Source organism: Takifugu rubripes, chromosome 19 (genome assembly GCF_901000725.2).
Source record: "Takifugu rubripes chromosome 19, fTakRub1.2, whole genome shotgun sequence".
In the NCBI taxonomy this organism is placed as follows: domain Eukaryota; kingdom Metazoa; phylum Chordata; class Actinopteri; order Tetraodontiformes; family Tetraodontidae; genus Takifugu; species Takifugu rubripes.
The window spans coordinates 4,788,340-4,808,370 of NC_042303.1; the positions used below are offsets into that span (position 1 = coordinate 4,788,340).

Below are 20,031 nucleotides of genomic sequence, written 5' to 3' on the forward strand. Positions count from 1 at the left end.
CTATGCTGCTATTACAATTCGATTTCCCTACAGGGATGAATAAAGTAAATCCTAATCTTAATTAATGCCTTCCAGTCAGACTGAGTCCTGATGCTGTGTTCAGACATAATGAGACGACCAGAGCAAGTACATCACCATCATTATTCTTGATTAACTCTGTTTTTGAGGTTGGAGGTCTGGAGGCTGCAGTCATGTACTTTGACATAATGCCAGCAGCACCATCATAGCCTCCACATGCTGCTTCTTCATGGGAGCCATGCGGCAAGAAACTAAGAAGCAGCCTTAGAACTGAGAGTTGCCCAGATGTTTGCACATTGGTGTATGCAACATATGACAGAAAAAGACCGAGGACAGACATGTCCTGACTTATTTATTATTTGATTTTATTGGTTTGACATGGCAGAAGTGGACATATGAAGCTATTTCAGTGTGGAGACTACAAACTGATCTTTGAATGAACAATCTGAAGAAAGGACTGGCTAAATGAGACATATGGACAGCCCATCTTTCTCCAAAGCCTCATTGGGACAAACACTATTGGATGTCTGTGTATATGGGGGGCAGAGGTGTATACCTTCAGCTCTCACAATTGAAATTCAGGCCTTTAAAATTAAATTTCAATTTACAGCCGCATAGTTTAGGAAGAGCTATCCAGTGCAGATACACAAAGGACTCCTTCTCGGCACTATATAAATCTAATTTATTTTTATCATCATTATTATGCTCAGTAGTATTATTAATGTTATTACTTTCATGTGCAGATTGTGGGTCTCTTCCTTTATATGGAATCTGTGGTGGGATCAGCCATCTTTTATGGGATAGTCTGCTGGCCCAGCAGCATCACGGACAGGGACAGGAAGAGGATGGACAGACTGGTAAGGAGGGCCAGCTCTGTCCTGGGATGTCCCCTGGACTCGGTGGAGGTGGTGAGAAACGGAAGGATGATGGGTAAGCTGTCATCCATGTTGAACAACAAGTCCCACCCCCTACAGGACACCCTGACAGCACTGGGCAGCTCCTTCAGTGAGCAGCTGCTCCACCCTTGCTGTGCGAAGGAGAGGTATCGCAGATCTTTCCTGACGGCTGAAGTCAGGCTGCACAACAAACAATACCCGATAGCACACACTGAATATTATATATTCTGATATATATATATTGTATACACCCTCTGTACTATGTACAGGTATACAAGGGCTGGCTATCCATTTATCTTGGATTATTGTATATATACATCCTTTTTTGTATATTTTCTATTTTTATCTCAGATTTTGCACTGTAAATTTCCCCCTGTTGGACAAATAAAGGACTTAAAAAACATGATTGTGCATAAGCCACACAGGCTACAGGATAGTGTTGCTAACATGACGTGTCAAGGCTGGCTAATGCTAACCATGACTGGCCAGGGCAGAGAGAAACAGAGACCCAGAGAGACGGGACGAGAGCAAGAGAGAAATAGAAACAGAGACAGGGAGAGAGGAAGGGAGAGAGGACGATAGAGTGGAGATGGAGAGAGTGACAGTGCTGGGGAGGGAAGCAGACAAACAGACAAAAAGATATAGAGATGTGGAGAAAGAGAGAAAGAAAGGAAGATGGGGAAAGACAGAGATGGAGAGACAGATAGGGAGAAAGGCAACTGGAGAGAGACCACCTGCCTCCTAATTTTCCCATGAAGCATTGCTCCTCAGCACAGAAGGTCATTAGGCAGCACAGATCCTTGGTACAGAGGAAAGGCTGCACCTTATTGGAGCGGCTCCAAAGCTTGTGCACCAATAAGAATGCAGCGACAAGGCAGGAGTCACAGCAGCTTGTTTTTAACCCCAGAGAGGAAGGCTTGACACTGCTCAAGAGAAAGGCTGCAGAAAAGATGCTAGTCTGTCAACTACACATCTGAAACTCACATGATCATTCCAGACACCCCAGCAAAGCAGTTTGTACCGTCAAATAAAACACATTCAGCTGTATCCTCCTGGTGGCCCAATGACATACTTTAACATATTGACATGCAAAAGCTGCCCCCAACCCTCCATGGAGATCAGGGTGTTGCTAGCTTCTTCTGTCCCACACACCTCTCACATTGCAGGCTCATGCACTCTGGCAGGCTGCTTCTCTTTTTATTTCACACAAAACTGCTGAGCCACACTGGTCCAAACTGACATGGTTTCACATCTCGACTGACAACGATCAGGTTCTGGAGGCCGGCCACAGCTGTTACTATGGTTACATGTCTTTTATCTCTAAGACCCACCTCTCCTTCCAACCTTATGCTAACAAAATGGTGCTGAATGAGTCATCAGTTAACGTGAGCACAGAATCAGAAGTGACCAGATCACAATGACCAACACATAGCCATCAATAGCATGCACACGTGGGTCCAAAATTCTGTGAGGTGAAGAGGCAACTGGGCTGTGGAAAGCTGACATGTTGAGTTCACAACATGGCAGTAGAGCTTTGCATGGACTGCTTTTCCCAGGGTGGCACAATGGTCAGGGGGTGCTGGAGGGGGCTTGTGTTCCCAATGATTCTGACTGGTCACATGTGGATCTGCAGCCCACAGAATCTATTTAAAGATGTGAAGCTACCTTAGCTTACGATAACATGTAGTCACAGCCACACTCACTTGTCTTATTATATTTAAACCTTGGACCCAAAGTTGGATAAACCAAGGAAGCAGCTATTCTGACAGTGGAACGATCCTTTCAAATTTGACCCTGAATCCTTACTGAACAGATGGTGATGACACATTAATATTCCTTCAATATAAACACTAATGTAACAGTCACGCGTGAAAAGATCTGTGAACCCAAGTCACCACCGGTGAGCAGCCATTGTCCTCTGAAAACTCACATTCCCTGAGGAACACCGACCACATCCCAGCACCGGGTGCCAAATGTGGCATTCTGCAGCTCAAATCTTCCAGTGGCTTTCTATGCGTGATCCGAAATGTTATCGACGGTATTCGAATCATTGAGACAATTTATATTACACATAAGTGTGTAAAGTGGTTAAAAGGAAAAACAATACTGCCATTTCTCTGAGCCACCACCGCGGCTGGGGGTTGCTGAGTGGGGGAGGTGAAGATCAGATACCAAACAAACCCCCCACACAAGAAAAAGACAGACAGAGAGAACACAGCCGAGCTTTCAGTTATATTCACACGCCTGAACGAAGTCAGGAATGCTGCCAAAGACAATTGCACATGATGTAGCCAAACAACACAACGACGCACCACACAGAATTTCACTAAACTCCAAACAGCAGTGTATAAAAACATGCTACAAGGACTTTAAAACGCGCAGATACGCTCGTCTTTAGAAACAGGGACATGTTCTGCATATATCTGAAGACAAAAAGCACCCGGAAAACGTGTATAAAGTTAGCTAGAAGCTTAGCCCATCTCTGCTAACCAACACAACAGCTGCTGCTTAGCTAACACGAAGCGCAAACAAGCCGCGATCAAACTGCAGTAAGTTCACGGGTACAAAAAAAATAAGTTTGATTCGACAAGAGAATTTACAACTGCTCTTAATAGAACACTGTGATAATGGACCGGTGATTTTAATAAAGGCTGCACATCTCGAGTCTTTCGCTGGTGGCGGTCGGTTCCAACCAGCCTTCCAGTTTCAAGAAAAATGTTATCCTGTAATAAAAACACCTGTTCGTGTTTGTTTGACTGTTAACTTTAACAAAAGCCAGATCACAGCGTTGAAGCAATGTAAAGCGCGATGTAACGGACGCAAAACGGAAGTTATTTCCTTTAAATGAGACTAAATGGAAGGTTATTTTGCGAAGACAGTGAGATAATGGCTGCAGAAGTTTACCAGTTAAGCCAGGCTAGAAAATCTGGAAAACCGAATGGAACACACATTGTGCAGGAACCCCTTAACCTCACATCAATCGTCTCCAGAAAACCTTCATTTTAAGACCGATAGCTTATTGTGCGACTTTCGCGTTTTTGTTCAAACACATGCGATAGAATTTAACGAGATACGGACTGGAAATGGAGTGAATTAACAAACCACCCAGTTAGCTTTCAAAAACACACACGAGGGGCTGATCAAAGCTATCGTTCGTTTCACGCACACCTGGTGCCAGCAGAGAACATGAATGCTGGACGTTTTTATGAAAATACTGTTTTACAAGCGAAACCTACTCGGAGCCAACAACTAGGTCCACTGAACTTATATTGATGCTAAGTAGTTAGCTTGCTAACGTAGCTTCGGCGCTATGTTTGGTTAGCTGTTTAACAGTTACCACATGCCTGTGGTATTTATATTTAACCTAACATATACCAAAGGTAATGTTAAAACTACTCACCTAAAAAGGCATTCCAAACTTGGACAAGCGAAATACAATCAAGCACAGTAGGAAGTCTTCAGAGTATCCCAACATCAAATCCAACTACAGCAGCAGGCCTACAGGGCTGCCTCGGGATATCCTAGTGTCCTTTGCCCTTAAAAGTAGCTTCCTCCTCAGTGGTGGGAATGGAACTTCTCAGTGTCTCCCACGTTCAGGCAGAAAGTTAAATCCCCTGCTCTGTTCAGGTGCATCATCCATTGAGTGTCTTTTATAAATCCTCGCTGGAAATATCCATATATTTAAGTATAACGTGTATTAACCTTCGGGATGAAAAATGGGGTATATGCTGCTGTATACGTTACAGGGCTCAGATTCTGTCTCGGATTCTTACATTCACGAAGCGCCCATCCCCCTCCTCACCGGCATCGACCACGGGTCTCGACCAAGCTGACGCACAAGCGCACCACGGGGTTTCCCGGGCGACCGTGCATGGGCTGACTTCATGGGTGGTTCCTAGTCTTGTTGTTCCTCCTCTCCCCGTTGATTGGACTCCTGTGTGTCCATCACGTCATGCACGAGACATAGTGTAAATGTCTGGGACAATATAACATCAGTCATGTTTCCATCGGCTCCGCGGAGGAGTCGAAGTTATTTACTTTTATCTTCATCTGTGTGCTGAGAACTCAAAGAGAACGGAGTGGTTGGATTTGGGACCGGAGTACCTCTTTTTCAAAGTGTCGGGAAATGATCGTTATAATAGTCTAATACCAAATCGGGATTAATTCCAGTTCGTAAACGGGATTGTGTTCTGAGTGTTCCGTTCACCTGCTTACGTGGAAAGAGCAACCGTCACGGCAACATACAATGGGCTGGGGTAGCGTTTACCGACACGGGGTCTCTGGGGCCCAGTTCCAGGGACACCATAGATAGGGTCAGCCCATCGGGCTGGCCCCACCTCTACAGACCCGGCCTACCATTTAATGAGCGGAATGTCGGGTGTCCTTTGGATAACAGGGCGCTAACGGCTGCGACAGAAAGGTCCACAGCGGTCCGAGGTCATTGCTGTGCCGAAGTGTCCTTCGCTTCAACTGCTACCCGTTGGGTTTTTTTAATACGGCGTTTCAATTGACGTAAAATAATGCAACGCTAGTTTCCACTTTCTTGCCGGAAATCTGATTGGCTGTTTGACAGATGTCTACGTCATATGTTACGGGGGGCTACCGACTGATGGACGCGCAGTGGTTATAGATCGTCTGGAAAACTTAGCATGCCACAGTAGCTGTACATTTGCTCTTTAGATGAAGCGTTTTGAACGTTTCTCAAGGTAAATTTGTGTATGATTTATCAATTCTTTGTTGTGAGAAAAAAGTCGACTTCTTTAAGGTCAGGAATAAAAGCAGCCCAGTGGCCATTTTTGTCAACGAAAACAGCCTTGTCATTGCAACATGGCTGCGCTGGACTGTTTCCCACAATGCTTTACTGCTGAAACACCGTCATCACGCACAAGGAAAGGCAACAGGCCGCTGACGTAATCTCCAGGCTTTTTATTGACTGACACGTTTGTCAAGTAGAGGACAAGTTACAATTTTAATAACGGGCATGATGAGGAATTAGTAGAATTGAACATTCTAGACTAAGTGAAGCCCGAGAGAAACACAAATTGTCAGATGAACACACACCATCATCTGCATTCCCAAACATTAATGTAACATCTACTGAACACCATCAAAACAAAGAAAGTTAAGCATTCATATTGTGGCTGTGGCAAAATGGACTCAAACAACATGAAAACGGATGATGGTTGTACAGGTGAACCACAGGAATAAATGGTTGTACAGTCATCTTTCATTTGCACCCAACAGAATCAAAACAAGTGCCGAAACCAAAATCACCCCATCCAGTAGATAGTGCATTTAATAGTGAAGACACAATTTTGTGGCGTGTCTGAACGTTATTTGAGGACTCCTATACCCTTCTTAGTCCCACAATACAATGTGAAAAGTAGTGTACATTATCATTTGCCAACAATGTATTCCATCATCCTTTGCAGTGGCAAACAAAGCTAGATGTGAGACTAATTTTTACTGACACGGTATAACACTGAATGTTCAATCTTTTAATAGTCATAAATTAAAAATTACTTGACCAAGGTCAATCTGGTCAGTAATCATTATGCACACTGTGACGCTGGGTAATGAGCGTTGTGCTGGAAAGCACGTTTTCTACCCATCAGAGTGAACTAAGTAGTGCACACAACCCTGCTCCCTAGGGAACGACGGAGTGATTTCAGCTACTGCAAAATGCCTTGGTGTCTCTTTATTAAAGGTGACTGTCTACAACGCTGACACTGCCCTCTGGTGGATGTACAGTTGCACAGCATTCCGGACCCCCGGCCTAAACATTGCTCGCTGGCTCAGTTGTCAGAGCAGCTTGAGGCTGCCGGTGACGTTGTTGACAGTGTTTTCTTCACCCATAATGGCCAGCACAGTGCGGGAGCCGGCCTCCACCTGCAGGCATAATTAATTAATAACTTAATCTAGAAGATGTTCAAAGCACAGGTATGTCTCCACCCATCAAGCCTCACCTGGGTCACGCCTGCATCCTGGACCAGGTATGTTGGCAGGTTTAGGCTCATAGCCAGGGCCTGAAGCTCCAGCAAATGAGCTACATTTGTGCCCTGTAGCACCACCTTTTTCGCTCTGTAGAATCCCCACACATAATAGCTGAAAGGTAAACTGTGATCTTGCATGACGCCACCATGTCATGACGTTCTAAGCAGATACAAAAGAAACAGGGCAGGCTGGCCCCTCCTCCAGTTTTTGCAACTGCAATGAACGCAGACCAAAAACCAAAGTAGATCTTTGACATGCAAACGTTGCTAGGATGAATGAGCTAACGTCAACTGCTAAGATGAGATAATGCAAATAAATATAATAATCATACGTTCCTGTAGTTATCAAAGTAAAACTCAGCTCTCAGTATTTTACATGTACTGTATATTATTTCCCCCCATTCATTTTTTACCCGCTCTGGTCCCACTTCCAGGCCATCTCTCTCCAGCTGTTCTTCTCCTGCAGTGTCTGGTACAAACCCACAGCACCATGGCCCACCTGGGCCGCAACCTGCACAAAACCAGTAGCCATTTCTGATATGGACAAAGTGGGCACACACCCGATGGCGCTTTTTTCTCATTAATGAAGTGTGCCACAAGCTTGGGGGAAAACAATACATATATATGAGGAAGAGGAGAAACAGGCTAAAGATAAAGGTATGGGGACATTCTCTCCATGGAATTATGCATGTCATGAGAACAGAGCTCAGGTTAATTAGGCTCTTACCTTTGTTAGCATTTGTGATGCTCTACAACAATATTTCAGTTGACCTGAACTAACAAACATTGGGCCTCATTCACGAACCGTTCATACGAACAAATTTGTTCTTAAGTCCCACTTAGGAACATTTTACGAAGATTGTGGCATTCACCAATTTCTTCTTATCCTGGATTTATGCGTTGGTAAGAACAAATCCTACAAACACTCAGGAGTACTCTTACGCACGTCAGTGCCGACATGTTGGCATGGTTGTGTTTTCTTCTCTTGTGCAGTTCAATAAAATTCAATATTACAATGATAATTCTGTCATATTTATTTATTTATTTCCTATTTTTGGTGATTTACAGAGAATTTTAAAATTACGTAAATGTGCCAATGACTTAACATTAATTAACCAAATTGGAAACCATGCCAAAACTGTCTTTTTTATTTGATTTTATCTTGATTTATTTTATTAGGGGATGGAGGATTCGCCCTGGCTCCCTGGTTGTTGACACCACTGACCAACCCTCAGACTCCACAGGAAATTTTATTCAATCAGATGCATGCACGCAGTCGCTCCACCATTGATCGCACCATTGGCATGTTAAAGGGGCGCTGGATGTGTTTGGACACAGAGCCACAACCCCGTGAGGATGTGCGTCCTGACGCAATGATGGGGCCAGACTGCAGGCACGCGGTTCACGTTCGAACGCGATTAATTGCCCGTTTGTGAATAAAATGCATTACTGTCACAATTTCAGTCTAACAGTCTTGATTCACTTCAAAAAGAAAAAATAAGAGAGACCGGTTTCAGAGCACAGCTTTTACACGTTTATTTTTTTTTACATTCTCGTTGATTTCTTTAAGCGTGTTGGCTATAGTCATCAGGGTTGAGGCAATTTTATCAAGCGTGTTAGCCATCCTTTCTTGATTGTTCAACACGGTGTCAGAAATCAGGCGTGGAGAGGCAAGCTTTGGGCATTTTGCTCCTTTTTGCTCTGTCTACAGAGTCTTGCTGCAGTTCCTTTTATGGGCACTAGTGGGCGGTGACTTATGCTAATCGTATGTTAATTAGACTCACCTGGCACGCGCTCTCAACTTACAACAGATGGCATTCATCAACGTAAGAACACAGCTGCAAACAATTCTGAGGCTTACGAACGCGTTGATGAATCTGACTTAGGGTGTTCTTAAGAAACTTCTTAAGAACAACTTAAGAAAGAATCTAAGAAGATTCTTAAGAACATATTGGTGAATGAGGCCCATTGTACTTTCATTAGAATGCGTGGTGCAACAAGACAGTAAGTGCTACAGATTCAGTTAATTTTTATATCAATCATTTGGGTTAATATCCTCAGGTCCTGTTTTGTAATTAGCTAATGGAATTTTCAATTCTACAATGTAGTTTCAAAGACAAACAATTGCTAATTGCTTAAGCTCCATTTTATGACAATGGTAGCCTGTATCTTCACATTTGTGTAATTAATAATGTATATTCTCTATTATATTATTATATTACCGTTTCATTCTGCTCTTATTATTGTGTGTATTTCTAGTATGCATAAAGTGTAATAACTGGCTTCTCAATGTAATAACATATTAAACTGTTTTACAGTATAATTACTGGCTTCTCTTCAGGGTTTTTCTTAGAAATGATTTGTGCGATTGGATAGGACAGAAACAATTTCTTTAGAAATATTTTTCTCTAATATGCTATTTATTTCCTTAGATCTTGTTACATTTCTAGATTTAAGTTACAGATTTGGAGATGTTCTTGTGAACATCTAATAGTTCTTTAAATTCCCAAACTGATGAGCACAACAGACTCACCTTTCCCACCCCCATGGCCAGGTCCATGTTCACCACAAACACCATCTTGAAGGCATGTTCTTCATCCCCCTCCTCCTGAGGGTCCAAAGCAGAGATTTGAGATTTGGTTTTGGACAAACTCCACCAGGTGTACCATTTCAACGTGTACCTGCGGACACAAAGGCTAGCTTATGGGCACCTCGTTCTCCAGTTTGTTGAAGTAGTACATGGCGGCCTCCTCGGCTGACACATTCCGGGTGTACAGCAGTGCCTGATTGAGTAAGAAACAAATAAGTGAACAGATAAATACTAGCAGCAGCATTTACCTCTTATCATTGTCTACATTCACATCTCCTTTTGACTCCAGAGAGACAAACGACGTTTCTTACAGATTAGAGCTGAAATGTCAGTACTATCAGGAGAAAATCTCTTCTGTCAGGAAAAACTAAGGATCTAGGAGCTTCTGGATGAGCCGCATACCTATTTAACATCCACACTCAGATCCTGCCGGGAATGCTCTGGTTGAATTCTAAGCTAATGCCAATAATCATCATCAGCAACGACTGTCTGAAGGTACCAGCTCACCTGTTTGGCTGCCTCCTCCGGGATGTCCAGCTCCCGGAGTTGCTGCAGGAACTGTGGGTTGACATCCTGGCATCCTCGGCCGGACTCAACTGATGGATCCATCCTGCCGTCACGACAACCACCACATTAATTTACGACTCATCCGCATATCAACTACGTCGGCCTGGACTCGTCTTTTGTGCGAACCCAAACCCCAGGGCCCTAACCCCTAACGGAGTTAGCAGAAGCTGGCCAGACGCGACACACTAAATGTCGCTATGGTTCCGATTACTGACGTGTTTAAACACTGAACACAATTAATATGAGGAGTTTGAAAGGGCTGAGGAAAAATAATAGGTAGACTTTGCTGCAGTGCTAGCGTTAGCCCGCTATCTTAGATAACCTAGCAACAGTTGGATCTCACAGTACCTGTTCCGAAAACGCCCGTGAGGAGAATCCACAGGGGGGGTGTTATATGTCCAAAAAGAACACCGAATGTCAATGTTCGAGAATTTATTGCTAGAATGTGTAGTTACACTGCGAAGATAGACTACTGGCACCTTATCGCGTTCGGCGATAGAAACCGCGTTCACGTAATGCTAATGTGATAACATTGTGCGCGTTCACAGTAGGTAGAACTTCTTCAACTTCTCGTTTTACGGCGGCTGGACTAAAGGAATCCGTGCATTACCGCCCCCTTCTGCTCTGGAGTGTGCGCGCGCACCAGCGGTGTCCTCCACTGTTGTCAAGAGTTTCTCACTCATTCACACACACACGCACGCACACACACACACCCCAGCTCTAACCTACCTTGCATCCATTTTAATAAAAAGCTTGTGGGACACCTTTAGCCACTGAGATATTCTAAGAAGTTGGGTGCAACCCATTTAGGTCTAGGGTAAATTTAGACCTATTTTCAATGCTCACAATGTCGAAATGGGACATGTGGAAACAGCCAGGGTGTGCTGACATTTCAAATATTATTCATTAACTTGAGATGTTGAAACAGAACTGCTTCTGCTGTTTCCTAATTTCATGCAGGGACTTTTTTCTGCTCACTTGACTGTGAAAGAGGTTAGTTGAAAACTATAGTCATTGGAAGCTTCTGTTGAAGTTGTTCTTTATTTAATAAGGATTTTTTTTTCATACCTTTTTATGTTTTTAAATACATGAATAATGTTATAAAAATCATACTTTGGAGCTTTGTAGCTTATATTGACAGACTTTTACAATACTGTTGTAAGTATGGCATCATGGATATCGATCCCTCTTATACATTAACTGTTGCATGTCATGGGTTCTTATGAGATGTTTGGATGCTGTCTTTCTATTTCTTAGAGCCTGACAACACATGGAACCATTTTCCTATTCATTTTTACTCCTGGGAATCTCCACTCCTAAAACTCCTGAGGTTGTGATCAGTTACCGGTAATTGATTTATATTTGCAGAAACATCAATTCTTGTTAACCCATTTTAGAATTTGTTCATTAGCATTTGTCACTCTCTTTCTCTCCTACCGAGCATAACACTGGGCAGTGATCACTGCAGGTGAATCTGACGATTCCAGGATTCCTCAGATAGTAAAAGAGTGGTTCAGGGATAAGGAGACATCATTTCACCCATGGGTGGGCCACCATAGTGCAGACCTCAATGCCCCTGAGAGAATTTGGCTTTGCTCAGTAGTCCCATCATCAATACAAGATGTTGGTGGGAAATTAATGCAACACTGGATAGAAATAAATCAGAGATTGTTGAAGCTTATTGACATAATGTTAAAGCGAGTGTCTGTGATCAAAGCCAACAGTGCTCCAGACATTAGAGTCCGACCTTTTTATCTTTTGACCAGGCTGTGTAACTCCGGTCTCCTTTTCATGGTGCTTTCATGTATCAAGTCTAGATTTGGTTTTAACCATGTTTCTTGAACACAAACTATCCCCAGTCCTACAGCCACTTCCTTGATAAAAAGCTCAAATTTCTGTCCATTGACCATTAACGTCCTTGCATCCCATTATGAATTAATGACCATAAGTAACCACCTGTGGTGCATCCCGACTCTGCTGATTCGTAAGGTTCTCCCTCACTTCTTCCAACGTCAGTCCCACAGCGCTGATTTAACAAAGAGCTGAATTTGAACATTTCTGACTACCGTACTTCAGCAATACTCTCAACCACTCCTGCTACAAATGTCACTTGATCCCTTTTGTTCACATTTCTTGGGACTCTTGAACATTCACAGATTCAGCTTGTTTCCATCTCTGTTGTCTTTGTGACACACTCACAGCTTCTTTTGAGGTTATTCTTTTCTCCACTCTTTTGGCATATTTACTTCTGTTACAACTTTCCACATATTCTTGTATCTTAGGTATATTCAAACCTTTGGCAATCAAAACATCTGAATGCTTTTTAAAGCTACTCTGCTCTAATCAACCTTTGTGCTTGTTCAAGCCCTCCGTTGTCACTCATTACCATACTCTTAATCTCTTTTTGTTTGGCTGCCTTCACTTCTATCCTTATAGTCCTCCATTCACATAGTGCCCGTGCTCAACTGCCCCATAAAGACCATCTTCATCATTTCCATGTTTGCTGCCAGCTACTGTTGCTGCCATTTTCCCATCCCAAACAGCTGATTAGAGTTACATTCAAAGCAGTGTATATGGGACCTTTACAGGCCATTGGACAGCATGCTCTCCTGTGATGGCCTCAATGTCAACGGAATGGAAATGAAATCGCCCAATATCAGAACTGGGCATTAAACGCTCCCTGGTTTTATTTGCCTGACACATTTTTCATATGTGCAGAGGAGGTTGCATTGTGTGAAAAGAAATGGATGCATGCTGCTTTTCAGAAAATACTTTATTACCTAAATGAGGAGAGACTTTTATTTGATTGGTTAAATGACTAAAATGGATCTGTACATGAATATTGACGCAAATTTAAAAGTGCTCCTTGCAGAGCCTGCTCTACATGATCAAAGGTTTACAGCCTAACATGACATTCTGAAATATTAAGAAATTTAAATTCAATCCTTCCATTAACAGTACTGCAACCGATTTCTCCCCCACCCCCATAGGAATGCGACCCATTGGAACTAGCGGCAGTCCAATAGGAAGTGATGTCAAGGTTTTGCCTCAGCAATGCCACCTGCTGTTCACCAGGCTCACTGTGTCCTGATAGAGGAAGCTAAAGGAATGATCTAATGCAAGAAGACGAAGCTAAAGGAATGATCTAATGCAAGAAGACGAACACAAAGGAACACAAGCAAAACATTTGTCATTGACTTAAAATAGCAGTACATGTTTACTCGTACCACTGTATAATCACTCAATTTAGCTCACTAATTCCACTTTTTAGATCAACTGAGGATTTTGTAGACATGATGATGACCTGCAGAAAACCTTGTTGCAATTGGTGGAAGGTCATCCATTTTTCTTGACAGTTCTGACAAGATCCGGACTTGAAGCACAGCTGACCTATATGAACCTCCACAAGAGCGAAGACGAACAGCAGCCACACCAACAGGTGTCAGAATGTCAGCACTTGCCTCCTCTTCCTCCACAGAGTTGCTGTGATAATGGGGGTCCTGCAGTCTCCACTATGTCCATTAGCACCATCCAGCTGTCCACGAAGAGGAGTGAAGTTAAGGGGATGCCGCTCGTTGTCTCAGCAGTTCTGTTGACTCTGTCACAAGTCAGTGACTTTGTTCTCCACAGCGGCGGCAATCTGTTGCAGTCTGTAGCCCAGCTGCATCTTCTGGGCTGTGCTGTCCTCCTCCAATGCCGTGATGATCTGATGGCAAAGAGGATGTACCATTAAAAAATCACTCACTCACTCACTCACTCACTCACACCAATGAGGTCATATTTTCTTTAGATCAAATCTTGGAGCTCAGATCAGATGACTGTCCCAAAGCAAGATGAATTAAACATGATTGTGTGGCGACTGCGACTCAGCAGGCACCAAATGATGCATCCCAGAGGAACTGATGTGGGGTCAGAAAGCCTGAGAGGTTCCCTCAAACATTCTTGTTAAAGTCTCTGCAGACCACTCAGGAATGGGGGACCCTTTCTTGTTAACCTCAGGGTCAGTCTGGCCTGGCCGAACGTGGCCAGAAGAGAGATTTCTTAATACAACAAATAATAATCCAAAAATCTATTGACCGTTTCTGTCTTTGCTTTGATCTCAAGATGACTGACCTACACCGGTATACAACCCAAAAGCAAAAGGAAAATTTACACATATGTTCAATAGATGTTTTGAGTAACTTTTTGTATTGCCCATCTTGCCCACTGACATAAATGAAGAGATAATAATTTCACTTGATGCTGAGAAAGCATTTGATGGGGTGGAGTGGGATTATTGTTTTAAAGCTCAAGTCCTTTAAATTTGGCCCTAACTTCATATCCTGGATTAGAATTCTGTAGACTTTCCCTATGGCTGCAGTACATCGTAACAATAACCTTTCAAACTATTTTGAGCCTCTGACGATGGCTCTACCACAAAGCCTTAATATTAAGGGGATCCTTCACGGTAGATGGAGCACAAGATCTCTCTTTATACAGAAGATATGTTATTAATATCAGATACCCATTTCAGCTTCCCTCAATTTCTATCACTACTCTCTAAATTTGGTAAATTGTCAGGTTATAAAGTTAAACTCCAAAAAAACGAATGCCCATCTCATCTGCGTATGAGAGACATGTTGTATGGGGCCCCTTTTAGGTCAGCCCTCATAAAATGAAACATTTAAGTGTATGAATTATATGGACATTTTTAAAGCTAACTATCAACCCGTACTTTCTATTTTAAAGCAAGATTTAGGTAGATGGGATACTCTACTCTTGTCTCTAGGAGGAAGGATTCATTTTCATTGTTATGCTGATGACACTCAGCTCTATTTATCCATGAAACCAGAGGAGACAGAGAAGTTAGTGAAGCTCCAGACCTGTCTTAAAGACAAAGTCCTGGATGTCTTCAAATTTCCTCCTCCTTAACCCAGGAAAAACTGAGGTCATGGTGTTTGGTCCTGAACCTCTCAGGGATAGATTAGATCACATGATCACTCTAGATGGTATCTCATTAACATCTAGTCTCTCTGTGAGGAATCTAGGAGTAACTTTTGATCAAAATCTCTCTTTCAACTCACACATTAAATTAGTCTCTAGAAGTGCCTTTTTTCACTTGAGGAACATCACAAAGATCAGGAAGCTGCTGACGCGGCATGATGCTGAAAAGTTAGTCCATGCATTTGTTACTTCCAGGCTGGACTACTGTAATTCTTTATTATCAGGGTGTCCAAACAACTCTTTAAGAAGCCTCCAGTTGATCCAAAATGCTGCAGCCAGAGTTCTGACAGGTATTGACAAAAGAGATCACATAACTCCTGTAATGGCGTCGCTTCATTGGCTGCCCGTTAAATTTAGAATAATTTTTAAAACCCTTCTTATGACCTACAAGGTCCTCAGAGGCCTAGCTCCATCCTACCTGGAGGAGCTAGTGATACCTTATCAGCCCAATAGACCGCTCCGCTCTCAGAATGCTGGTCTACTTGTGGTCCCCAGAGTTTCTAGGAGTAGAATGCTATGGAACCAGCTCCCTGTCCAGGTACGGGAGGCTGACTCCATCGCCACTTTTAAGATCAGACTTAAAACCTACCTCTTTGAAAAAGCTTATTGTTACTAATTCTGTAGTTCCAGTTACTATCATAGACAGACAGATTATCATACTTAGGGGGTCGTCTAATCGTTAGGTCACATCTTAGTTATGCTGTTATAGGCCAAGGCTGCCGGGGTCCGGAAACATGATCACCTGACAGGCCTCTGTCACCCCACTGGGTCATGGTTTCCTCTCCTCTCCTCTCCTCTCCTTTCCTCTCCTCATCAAGCAGACTAGTTATGCTGATTCTTGTGTAGTTTTTCTGCTCCCCCCCCCCCCCCCCTCTATTTATTTACAGGTATCGCTGCCTTCGGAGCTGCATAATGACCTCCGGCCCCGCTGAAGTGATTGTATATCGTATTTTTGTGTGTGTTTCTGTGCTCTGTGCCTCTCCTCTCCTCTCCTTCTCCTCTCCCTCTCCTCTCCCTTCCTCTCTTCTTTCCCCTCCTCCTCCTCCTCCTCCTCTCTTCTCCTCTCCTCTACCCCTCTCTTCTCCTCTCCCCCCCTCCTCTCCTCTCCTCTCCTACCTATTCTATCCTCTACCTGTCCTCCCCCTTCTCCTCTCTCTCTACCCAGCCGGCCATCAGCAGGAGGGTCCCCCTACATGAGCCTGGTCCTGCTCAAGGTTTCTTCCTGTTAAAGGGGAGTTTTTCCTTGCCACTGTTGCTTGTCTGGGGTTAGGCCCTGGGATTCTGGAAAGTGCCTTGAAACAATTTTGATTGTATAAGACACTATATAAATAAAGATTGATTTGATTTGATTCATTTTATCAAGATATGTGCTTTCTAGGTTTCTCTATATGTTCCAATGTCTATCCATCTTCTTGACAAAATCCTTTTCCCACAACATGGATAGTAAGATATCTAGTTTTATATGGAATTTAAAAAAAACAAAACACAGATACAGAATGATTTGCTGCAGCTACCTCAAACAATAAGCGGCTTGTCTCGTCCAAATTTTTTATACTTCTATTGGGCAGCAAATGTTAGGCTACTGTTATACTGGATGCATAAACCTGCTACTAAACAAGATGGGGGTGAGGGCTCCACTAAAGAAACATCTCTTGTAGCTTTAATTGTGCTCCAGCTTAACATTTAAACAACCTATATCTTGCTATACACAGAACCCTGTCATAATCCATACAATTAAAATCTGGAATCAGTTTTGCTCTCACGATGTGAGTGGCTGCTCTCATAACAAAAAATAATTTGTGTGCATCCTCAGTTGTGGACAAAGCATTAAATAATTGGCTAAAGTCTGGGTTAGGGGCCTTGAATGACTGGTACATGGATGGTACATTTGCTTCTTTAGACAAATAGTTTCAAATGTTCAATTTAAATAGTGGTAAAACTTTTAGCTATTTGCAAATTCAGTGTTCTGTCTCATCCAACTGGATATGTTCTCCTTCATGTCCTACTTCTCTGCTGGACTCGATGCTAGAAATTAAAACGGACTTAAAACAGATTATAGGTAAAGTGTATGTAATCTTTAATGAATACAATCTGACCAACCTAGAAGAACTTAGGCAGAGATGGGAAGAGACTTACAAGAACCAAAAGCAGAAACAACTTGGCTGCAGATTCTAAAGAAGATCTCCTCATCGTCAGTTTGCCTCAGACACTCTGTTATATAATTTAAAGTTGGACATCGTCTTCACTGGTCTAAGGATAAAGTGTCCAGGATTAAACCAGACCTAAATCTCACATGTGACCAGTGTAAGACAACCACAGCCTCACTAATGCACATGTTTCGACTGTGTCCAAAGATACTTGGATTCTGGAGATCAATCTTTGAGACCTACTCCAAAATAATAGGTCAAACGATCCACCCAAGCCCACTGATTTCACTGTTTGGTGTAATAATTGAATACTTCCTGAATAAACATTATTCAAACATGACTGCATGCAGAAAACAGAACCTAGTCAAGTGGAAAGACTCTCGGCCCCCAATATTCAGCCAGTGGATCAGAGATGTGATGAATCACGTAAACGTCCAAAGATATGTTTTACCCTCAGAGGATGTGGTGAAAAATTCTACGCTTCCTGGCAACCATAGACTTTGTTGAGAAAATGCCAGCTGCCGATATTGATACATCATTGTACCATTTCAATGCTTATCATCCAATAACCCATTGATCTAAATGTGCATAATGTTCTGTGTACAGAACGCTGCACAGATGAAGAAATTTCAAATACTGAAAAAGAAAATCCTCACATAATGAAGTCACTACCACTCTTCATGTTACTGTTGGGGTACTGTGGTGCGAGTGTTATTATGCATCACTAGTAACTGAGGCAAGTGGACCATCGGAGTCTTTGCCCACTCTGGCTGGAACTCACCTGGTCGTAGTATTTGTTGATGTACTTGTACAACTCATGCAGCGCCACCAGGTAGTTGAGCTCTCCTGAGTAGTTCTGAAACATCAGTGTGGCGTTAGTCAACATTTTTATATTTATATAATATTTTATGGATTCATCTCTGGTGCTCACCCTGGACAACTCGGCCAGAGCGGAGTTCATCTCCTGATCGCTGGCTGAGACCGTCTGTCTGATGTCAGAGTAGTACCTGCAGGAAGAATCGGACCATCAGTAACAGCATCACCCTCCAAACAGCATCAGAGGATTCAGCATGTATTCAGCACCAGCAGGATTCGCTGCCCTCTCACTTCCTGAAGTCAACTTTGAATCCCTCTGAAGAATTCAGGCAATGACCAGAGAAGCACAGTAGCTCATTCCAGACTGCTGCTTTCTTTACTCATTGCTGCACTAAACAAACCCCAGGGAGAGAAACTCAAACGTTTCAAACACTTTTGGACCACCAGTGGGAAATGTTTCCAAAAAGCCACCGTTGCTGTCGCTACGTTTAGGTGAACGCACCTTTCCACCATCTGTTTGTAGCGAGGGATGTCTCTGGCATACAGCAGTTTGTTGATGGGAGAGTCCTGACAGACAAAAGATGCCATTAACTCAAGAACTGCGGGATCCTGACCAATCACAGCTGTTTACCTGACCCTGAAAGTTGCACATTCATTCAGACATGTTCTCTCAAACAGACACACACGACGTCTCCAGCAGAGTTTTCTCAGGTTTAACGTGATCCAGATTGGACTCACCCGGCCCAGCTTGTGCTCAGCGATGGTGCAGGAGTCCATGAAAGTCTGGGAAATGACGGAGAGAACGGCGTCCACATGGTCAGAAGCCTGGACGTCAAAAATAAACTGAGGATTTTTGATGATGTTGATCCAGAAGCGCAGAGGCAGACTGAAGACAGAGAAGACCACAGTGCTGTTTAAACACACCTCTCCCCATGAAGACGTCATTTGAGCTTGGTGACGAACCTGTTGGTCTTCCAGATGTGTATAGTGTCTGAGTCAGAGATACCATGTTGTCCCGCCTGCTCATCCAGCAGGTCAAAAAAGTATTTGACGGCCAGCGGGACTGGACGGCAGGTGCTGAGAATCACGGTGAATAGGTCATCCACAAACTTCTGCAGTGTTCCCTTGAAAACACAGAGGAGCCATCACGAGTGCCAAAACATCAAGTCTTTGTTTCCTGTTTGTCAGTTTTAATCCACAAATGTATTCTACCAGGTTTTTCATTTCAGGATTGACCAGTTCATCAGAAGGTCAGAGGTGGTCCTGAGGTGAACAGACCTCTCTTCTGTAGGTGTGTGTACCTTCATGGACAGCAGGCGGGTAAGGTAGATCTCAGGGATTGCCTTGGCCCTCTCACGCTCCCTCAGGCTTCCTCTTCGGTGTTTTGGCAGCTCTGGCTCCTCGCTAGCTTTAACAAGATGCCACGGTCTCACCCCACCCTCATCTGCGTCCTCCAGCATGGGAGTCTCTGCATAGACCAGCATTTACAGGGATTCACTCCAGAGAGACTTTCCCAGAGGTCAGGACTTTACATCAATCATGGACCAAGATGTAATTGTGACACATCCAACTCTGCATCTCAAGAAAACAGCATCTTATACATACATGCACACGTATACAGCGCTAGAAAAAAATAAATAAAAGGAATTGTATGTAACAAATGATAAAATGTCCTTTTGGCATCGAGGTTGCCAGTTACTGCTCAGCTGCAGCTACCAATGTTTTGGTTAAATGTAGATGTTCTAGCTGGATCTGGCAACCACACTGTGTTGAGTGTTTTAAATGTGAAAGCAGGACCAGATTGGCCAGAAAGTTAAATACTGCACCTTTAGGAGGCCACAAATTAGCATCTCTACAACTATGACCGTCATTCATTCCAATTAAATTCCAACACCAGCTTTTAACTAGTTTCTGATGAGGTGACAACCTTAACCACATCTTATTTAACCAGGAAAAGTTTAAAAAACATCGCTGTCATAATAACAATGGTCTTACTAAAGCAACTGGGTGGTGATAAATGG

General features: G+C 43.1%; 3 protein-coding genes and 1 long non-coding RNA gene across 19 annotated transcripts in view; 1 reads left to right on the plus strand and 3 right to left on the minus strand.

The window, feature by feature from the left end:
• The window catches only part of setd5 (SET domain containing 5), a 28,036-nt gene extending 23,263 nt beyond the window's left edge, over nucleotides 1–4,773 (minus strand). For 6 of the 11 annotated variants that reach the window (XM_029825992.1, XM_029825991.1, XM_029825993.1 and 3 more), the window contains exon 1: nucleotides 4,315–4,770. The gene's annotated coding sequence lies outside the window, so the exon portion shown is untranslated. Of the gene's footprint in view, nucleotides 1–4,314 lie in introns of all 11 variants that reach the window. The other 5 variants (XR_003885838.1, XM_029825996.1, XM_011619006.2 and 2 more) reach the window with 3 other exon arrangements.
• Nucleotides 4,774–5,825: 1,052 nt separating this feature from the next.
• On the minus strand, nucleotides 5,826–10,617 carry LOC101077529 (probable peptidyl-tRNA hydrolase 2). Its single transcript, XM_003977789.3, has 7 exons — nucleotides 10,413–10,617; nucleotides 10,005–10,107; nucleotides 9,619–9,690; nucleotides 9,441–9,515; nucleotides 7,321–7,418; nucleotides 6,881–6,995; nucleotides 5,826–6,803 (listed from the first exon to the last, which is right to left on the minus strand). The coding sequence occupies exons 2-7, from the start codon at nucleotides 10,104–10,106 to the stop codon at nucleotides 6,717–6,719; spliced, it is 549 nt and encodes a 182-aa protein (XP_003977838.1). The 5' UTR covers nucleotide 10,107; nucleotides 10,413–10,617; the 3' UTR covers nucleotides 5,826–6,716.
• Nucleotides 10,618–10,811: 194 nt separating this feature from the next.
• Nucleotides 10,812–14,299, plus strand: LOC105418716 (uncharacterized). Its single transcript, XR_965795.2, has 3 exons — nucleotides 10,812–11,222; nucleotides 11,322–11,411; nucleotides 13,421–14,299. It is a non-coding gene; the product is annotated as an uncharacterized lncRNA (long non-coding RNA).
• The window catches only part of plxnb1b (plexin b1b), a 48,150-nt gene continuing 40,938 nt past the window's right edge, over nucleotides 12,820–20,031 (minus strand). For 5 of the 6 annotated variants that reach the window (XM_029825988.1, XM_029825987.1, XM_029825985.1 and 2 more), the window contains 7 exons: nucleotides 19,312–19,478; nucleotides 18,974–19,134; nucleotides 18,749–18,896; nucleotides 18,513–18,577; nucleotides 18,126–18,201; nucleotides 17,976–18,050; nucleotides 12,820–13,770 (listed from right to left, as the gene is read on the minus strand). In XM_029825988.1, the coding sequence (XP_029681848.1) occupies nucleotides 13,666–13,770; nucleotides 17,976–18,050; nucleotides 18,126–18,201; nucleotides 18,513–18,577; nucleotides 18,749–18,896; nucleotides 18,974–19,134; nucleotides 19,312–19,478 (797 nt within the window). In that variant the 3' untranslated portion in view covers nucleotides 12,820–13,665. Of the gene's footprint in view, nucleotides 13,771–17,975; nucleotides 18,051–18,125; nucleotides 18,202–18,277; nucleotides 18,402–18,512; nucleotides 18,578–18,748; nucleotides 18,897–18,973; nucleotides 19,135–19,311; nucleotides 19,479–20,031 lie in introns of those variants that run through there. The other variant, XR_003885837.1, reaches the window with a different exon arrangement.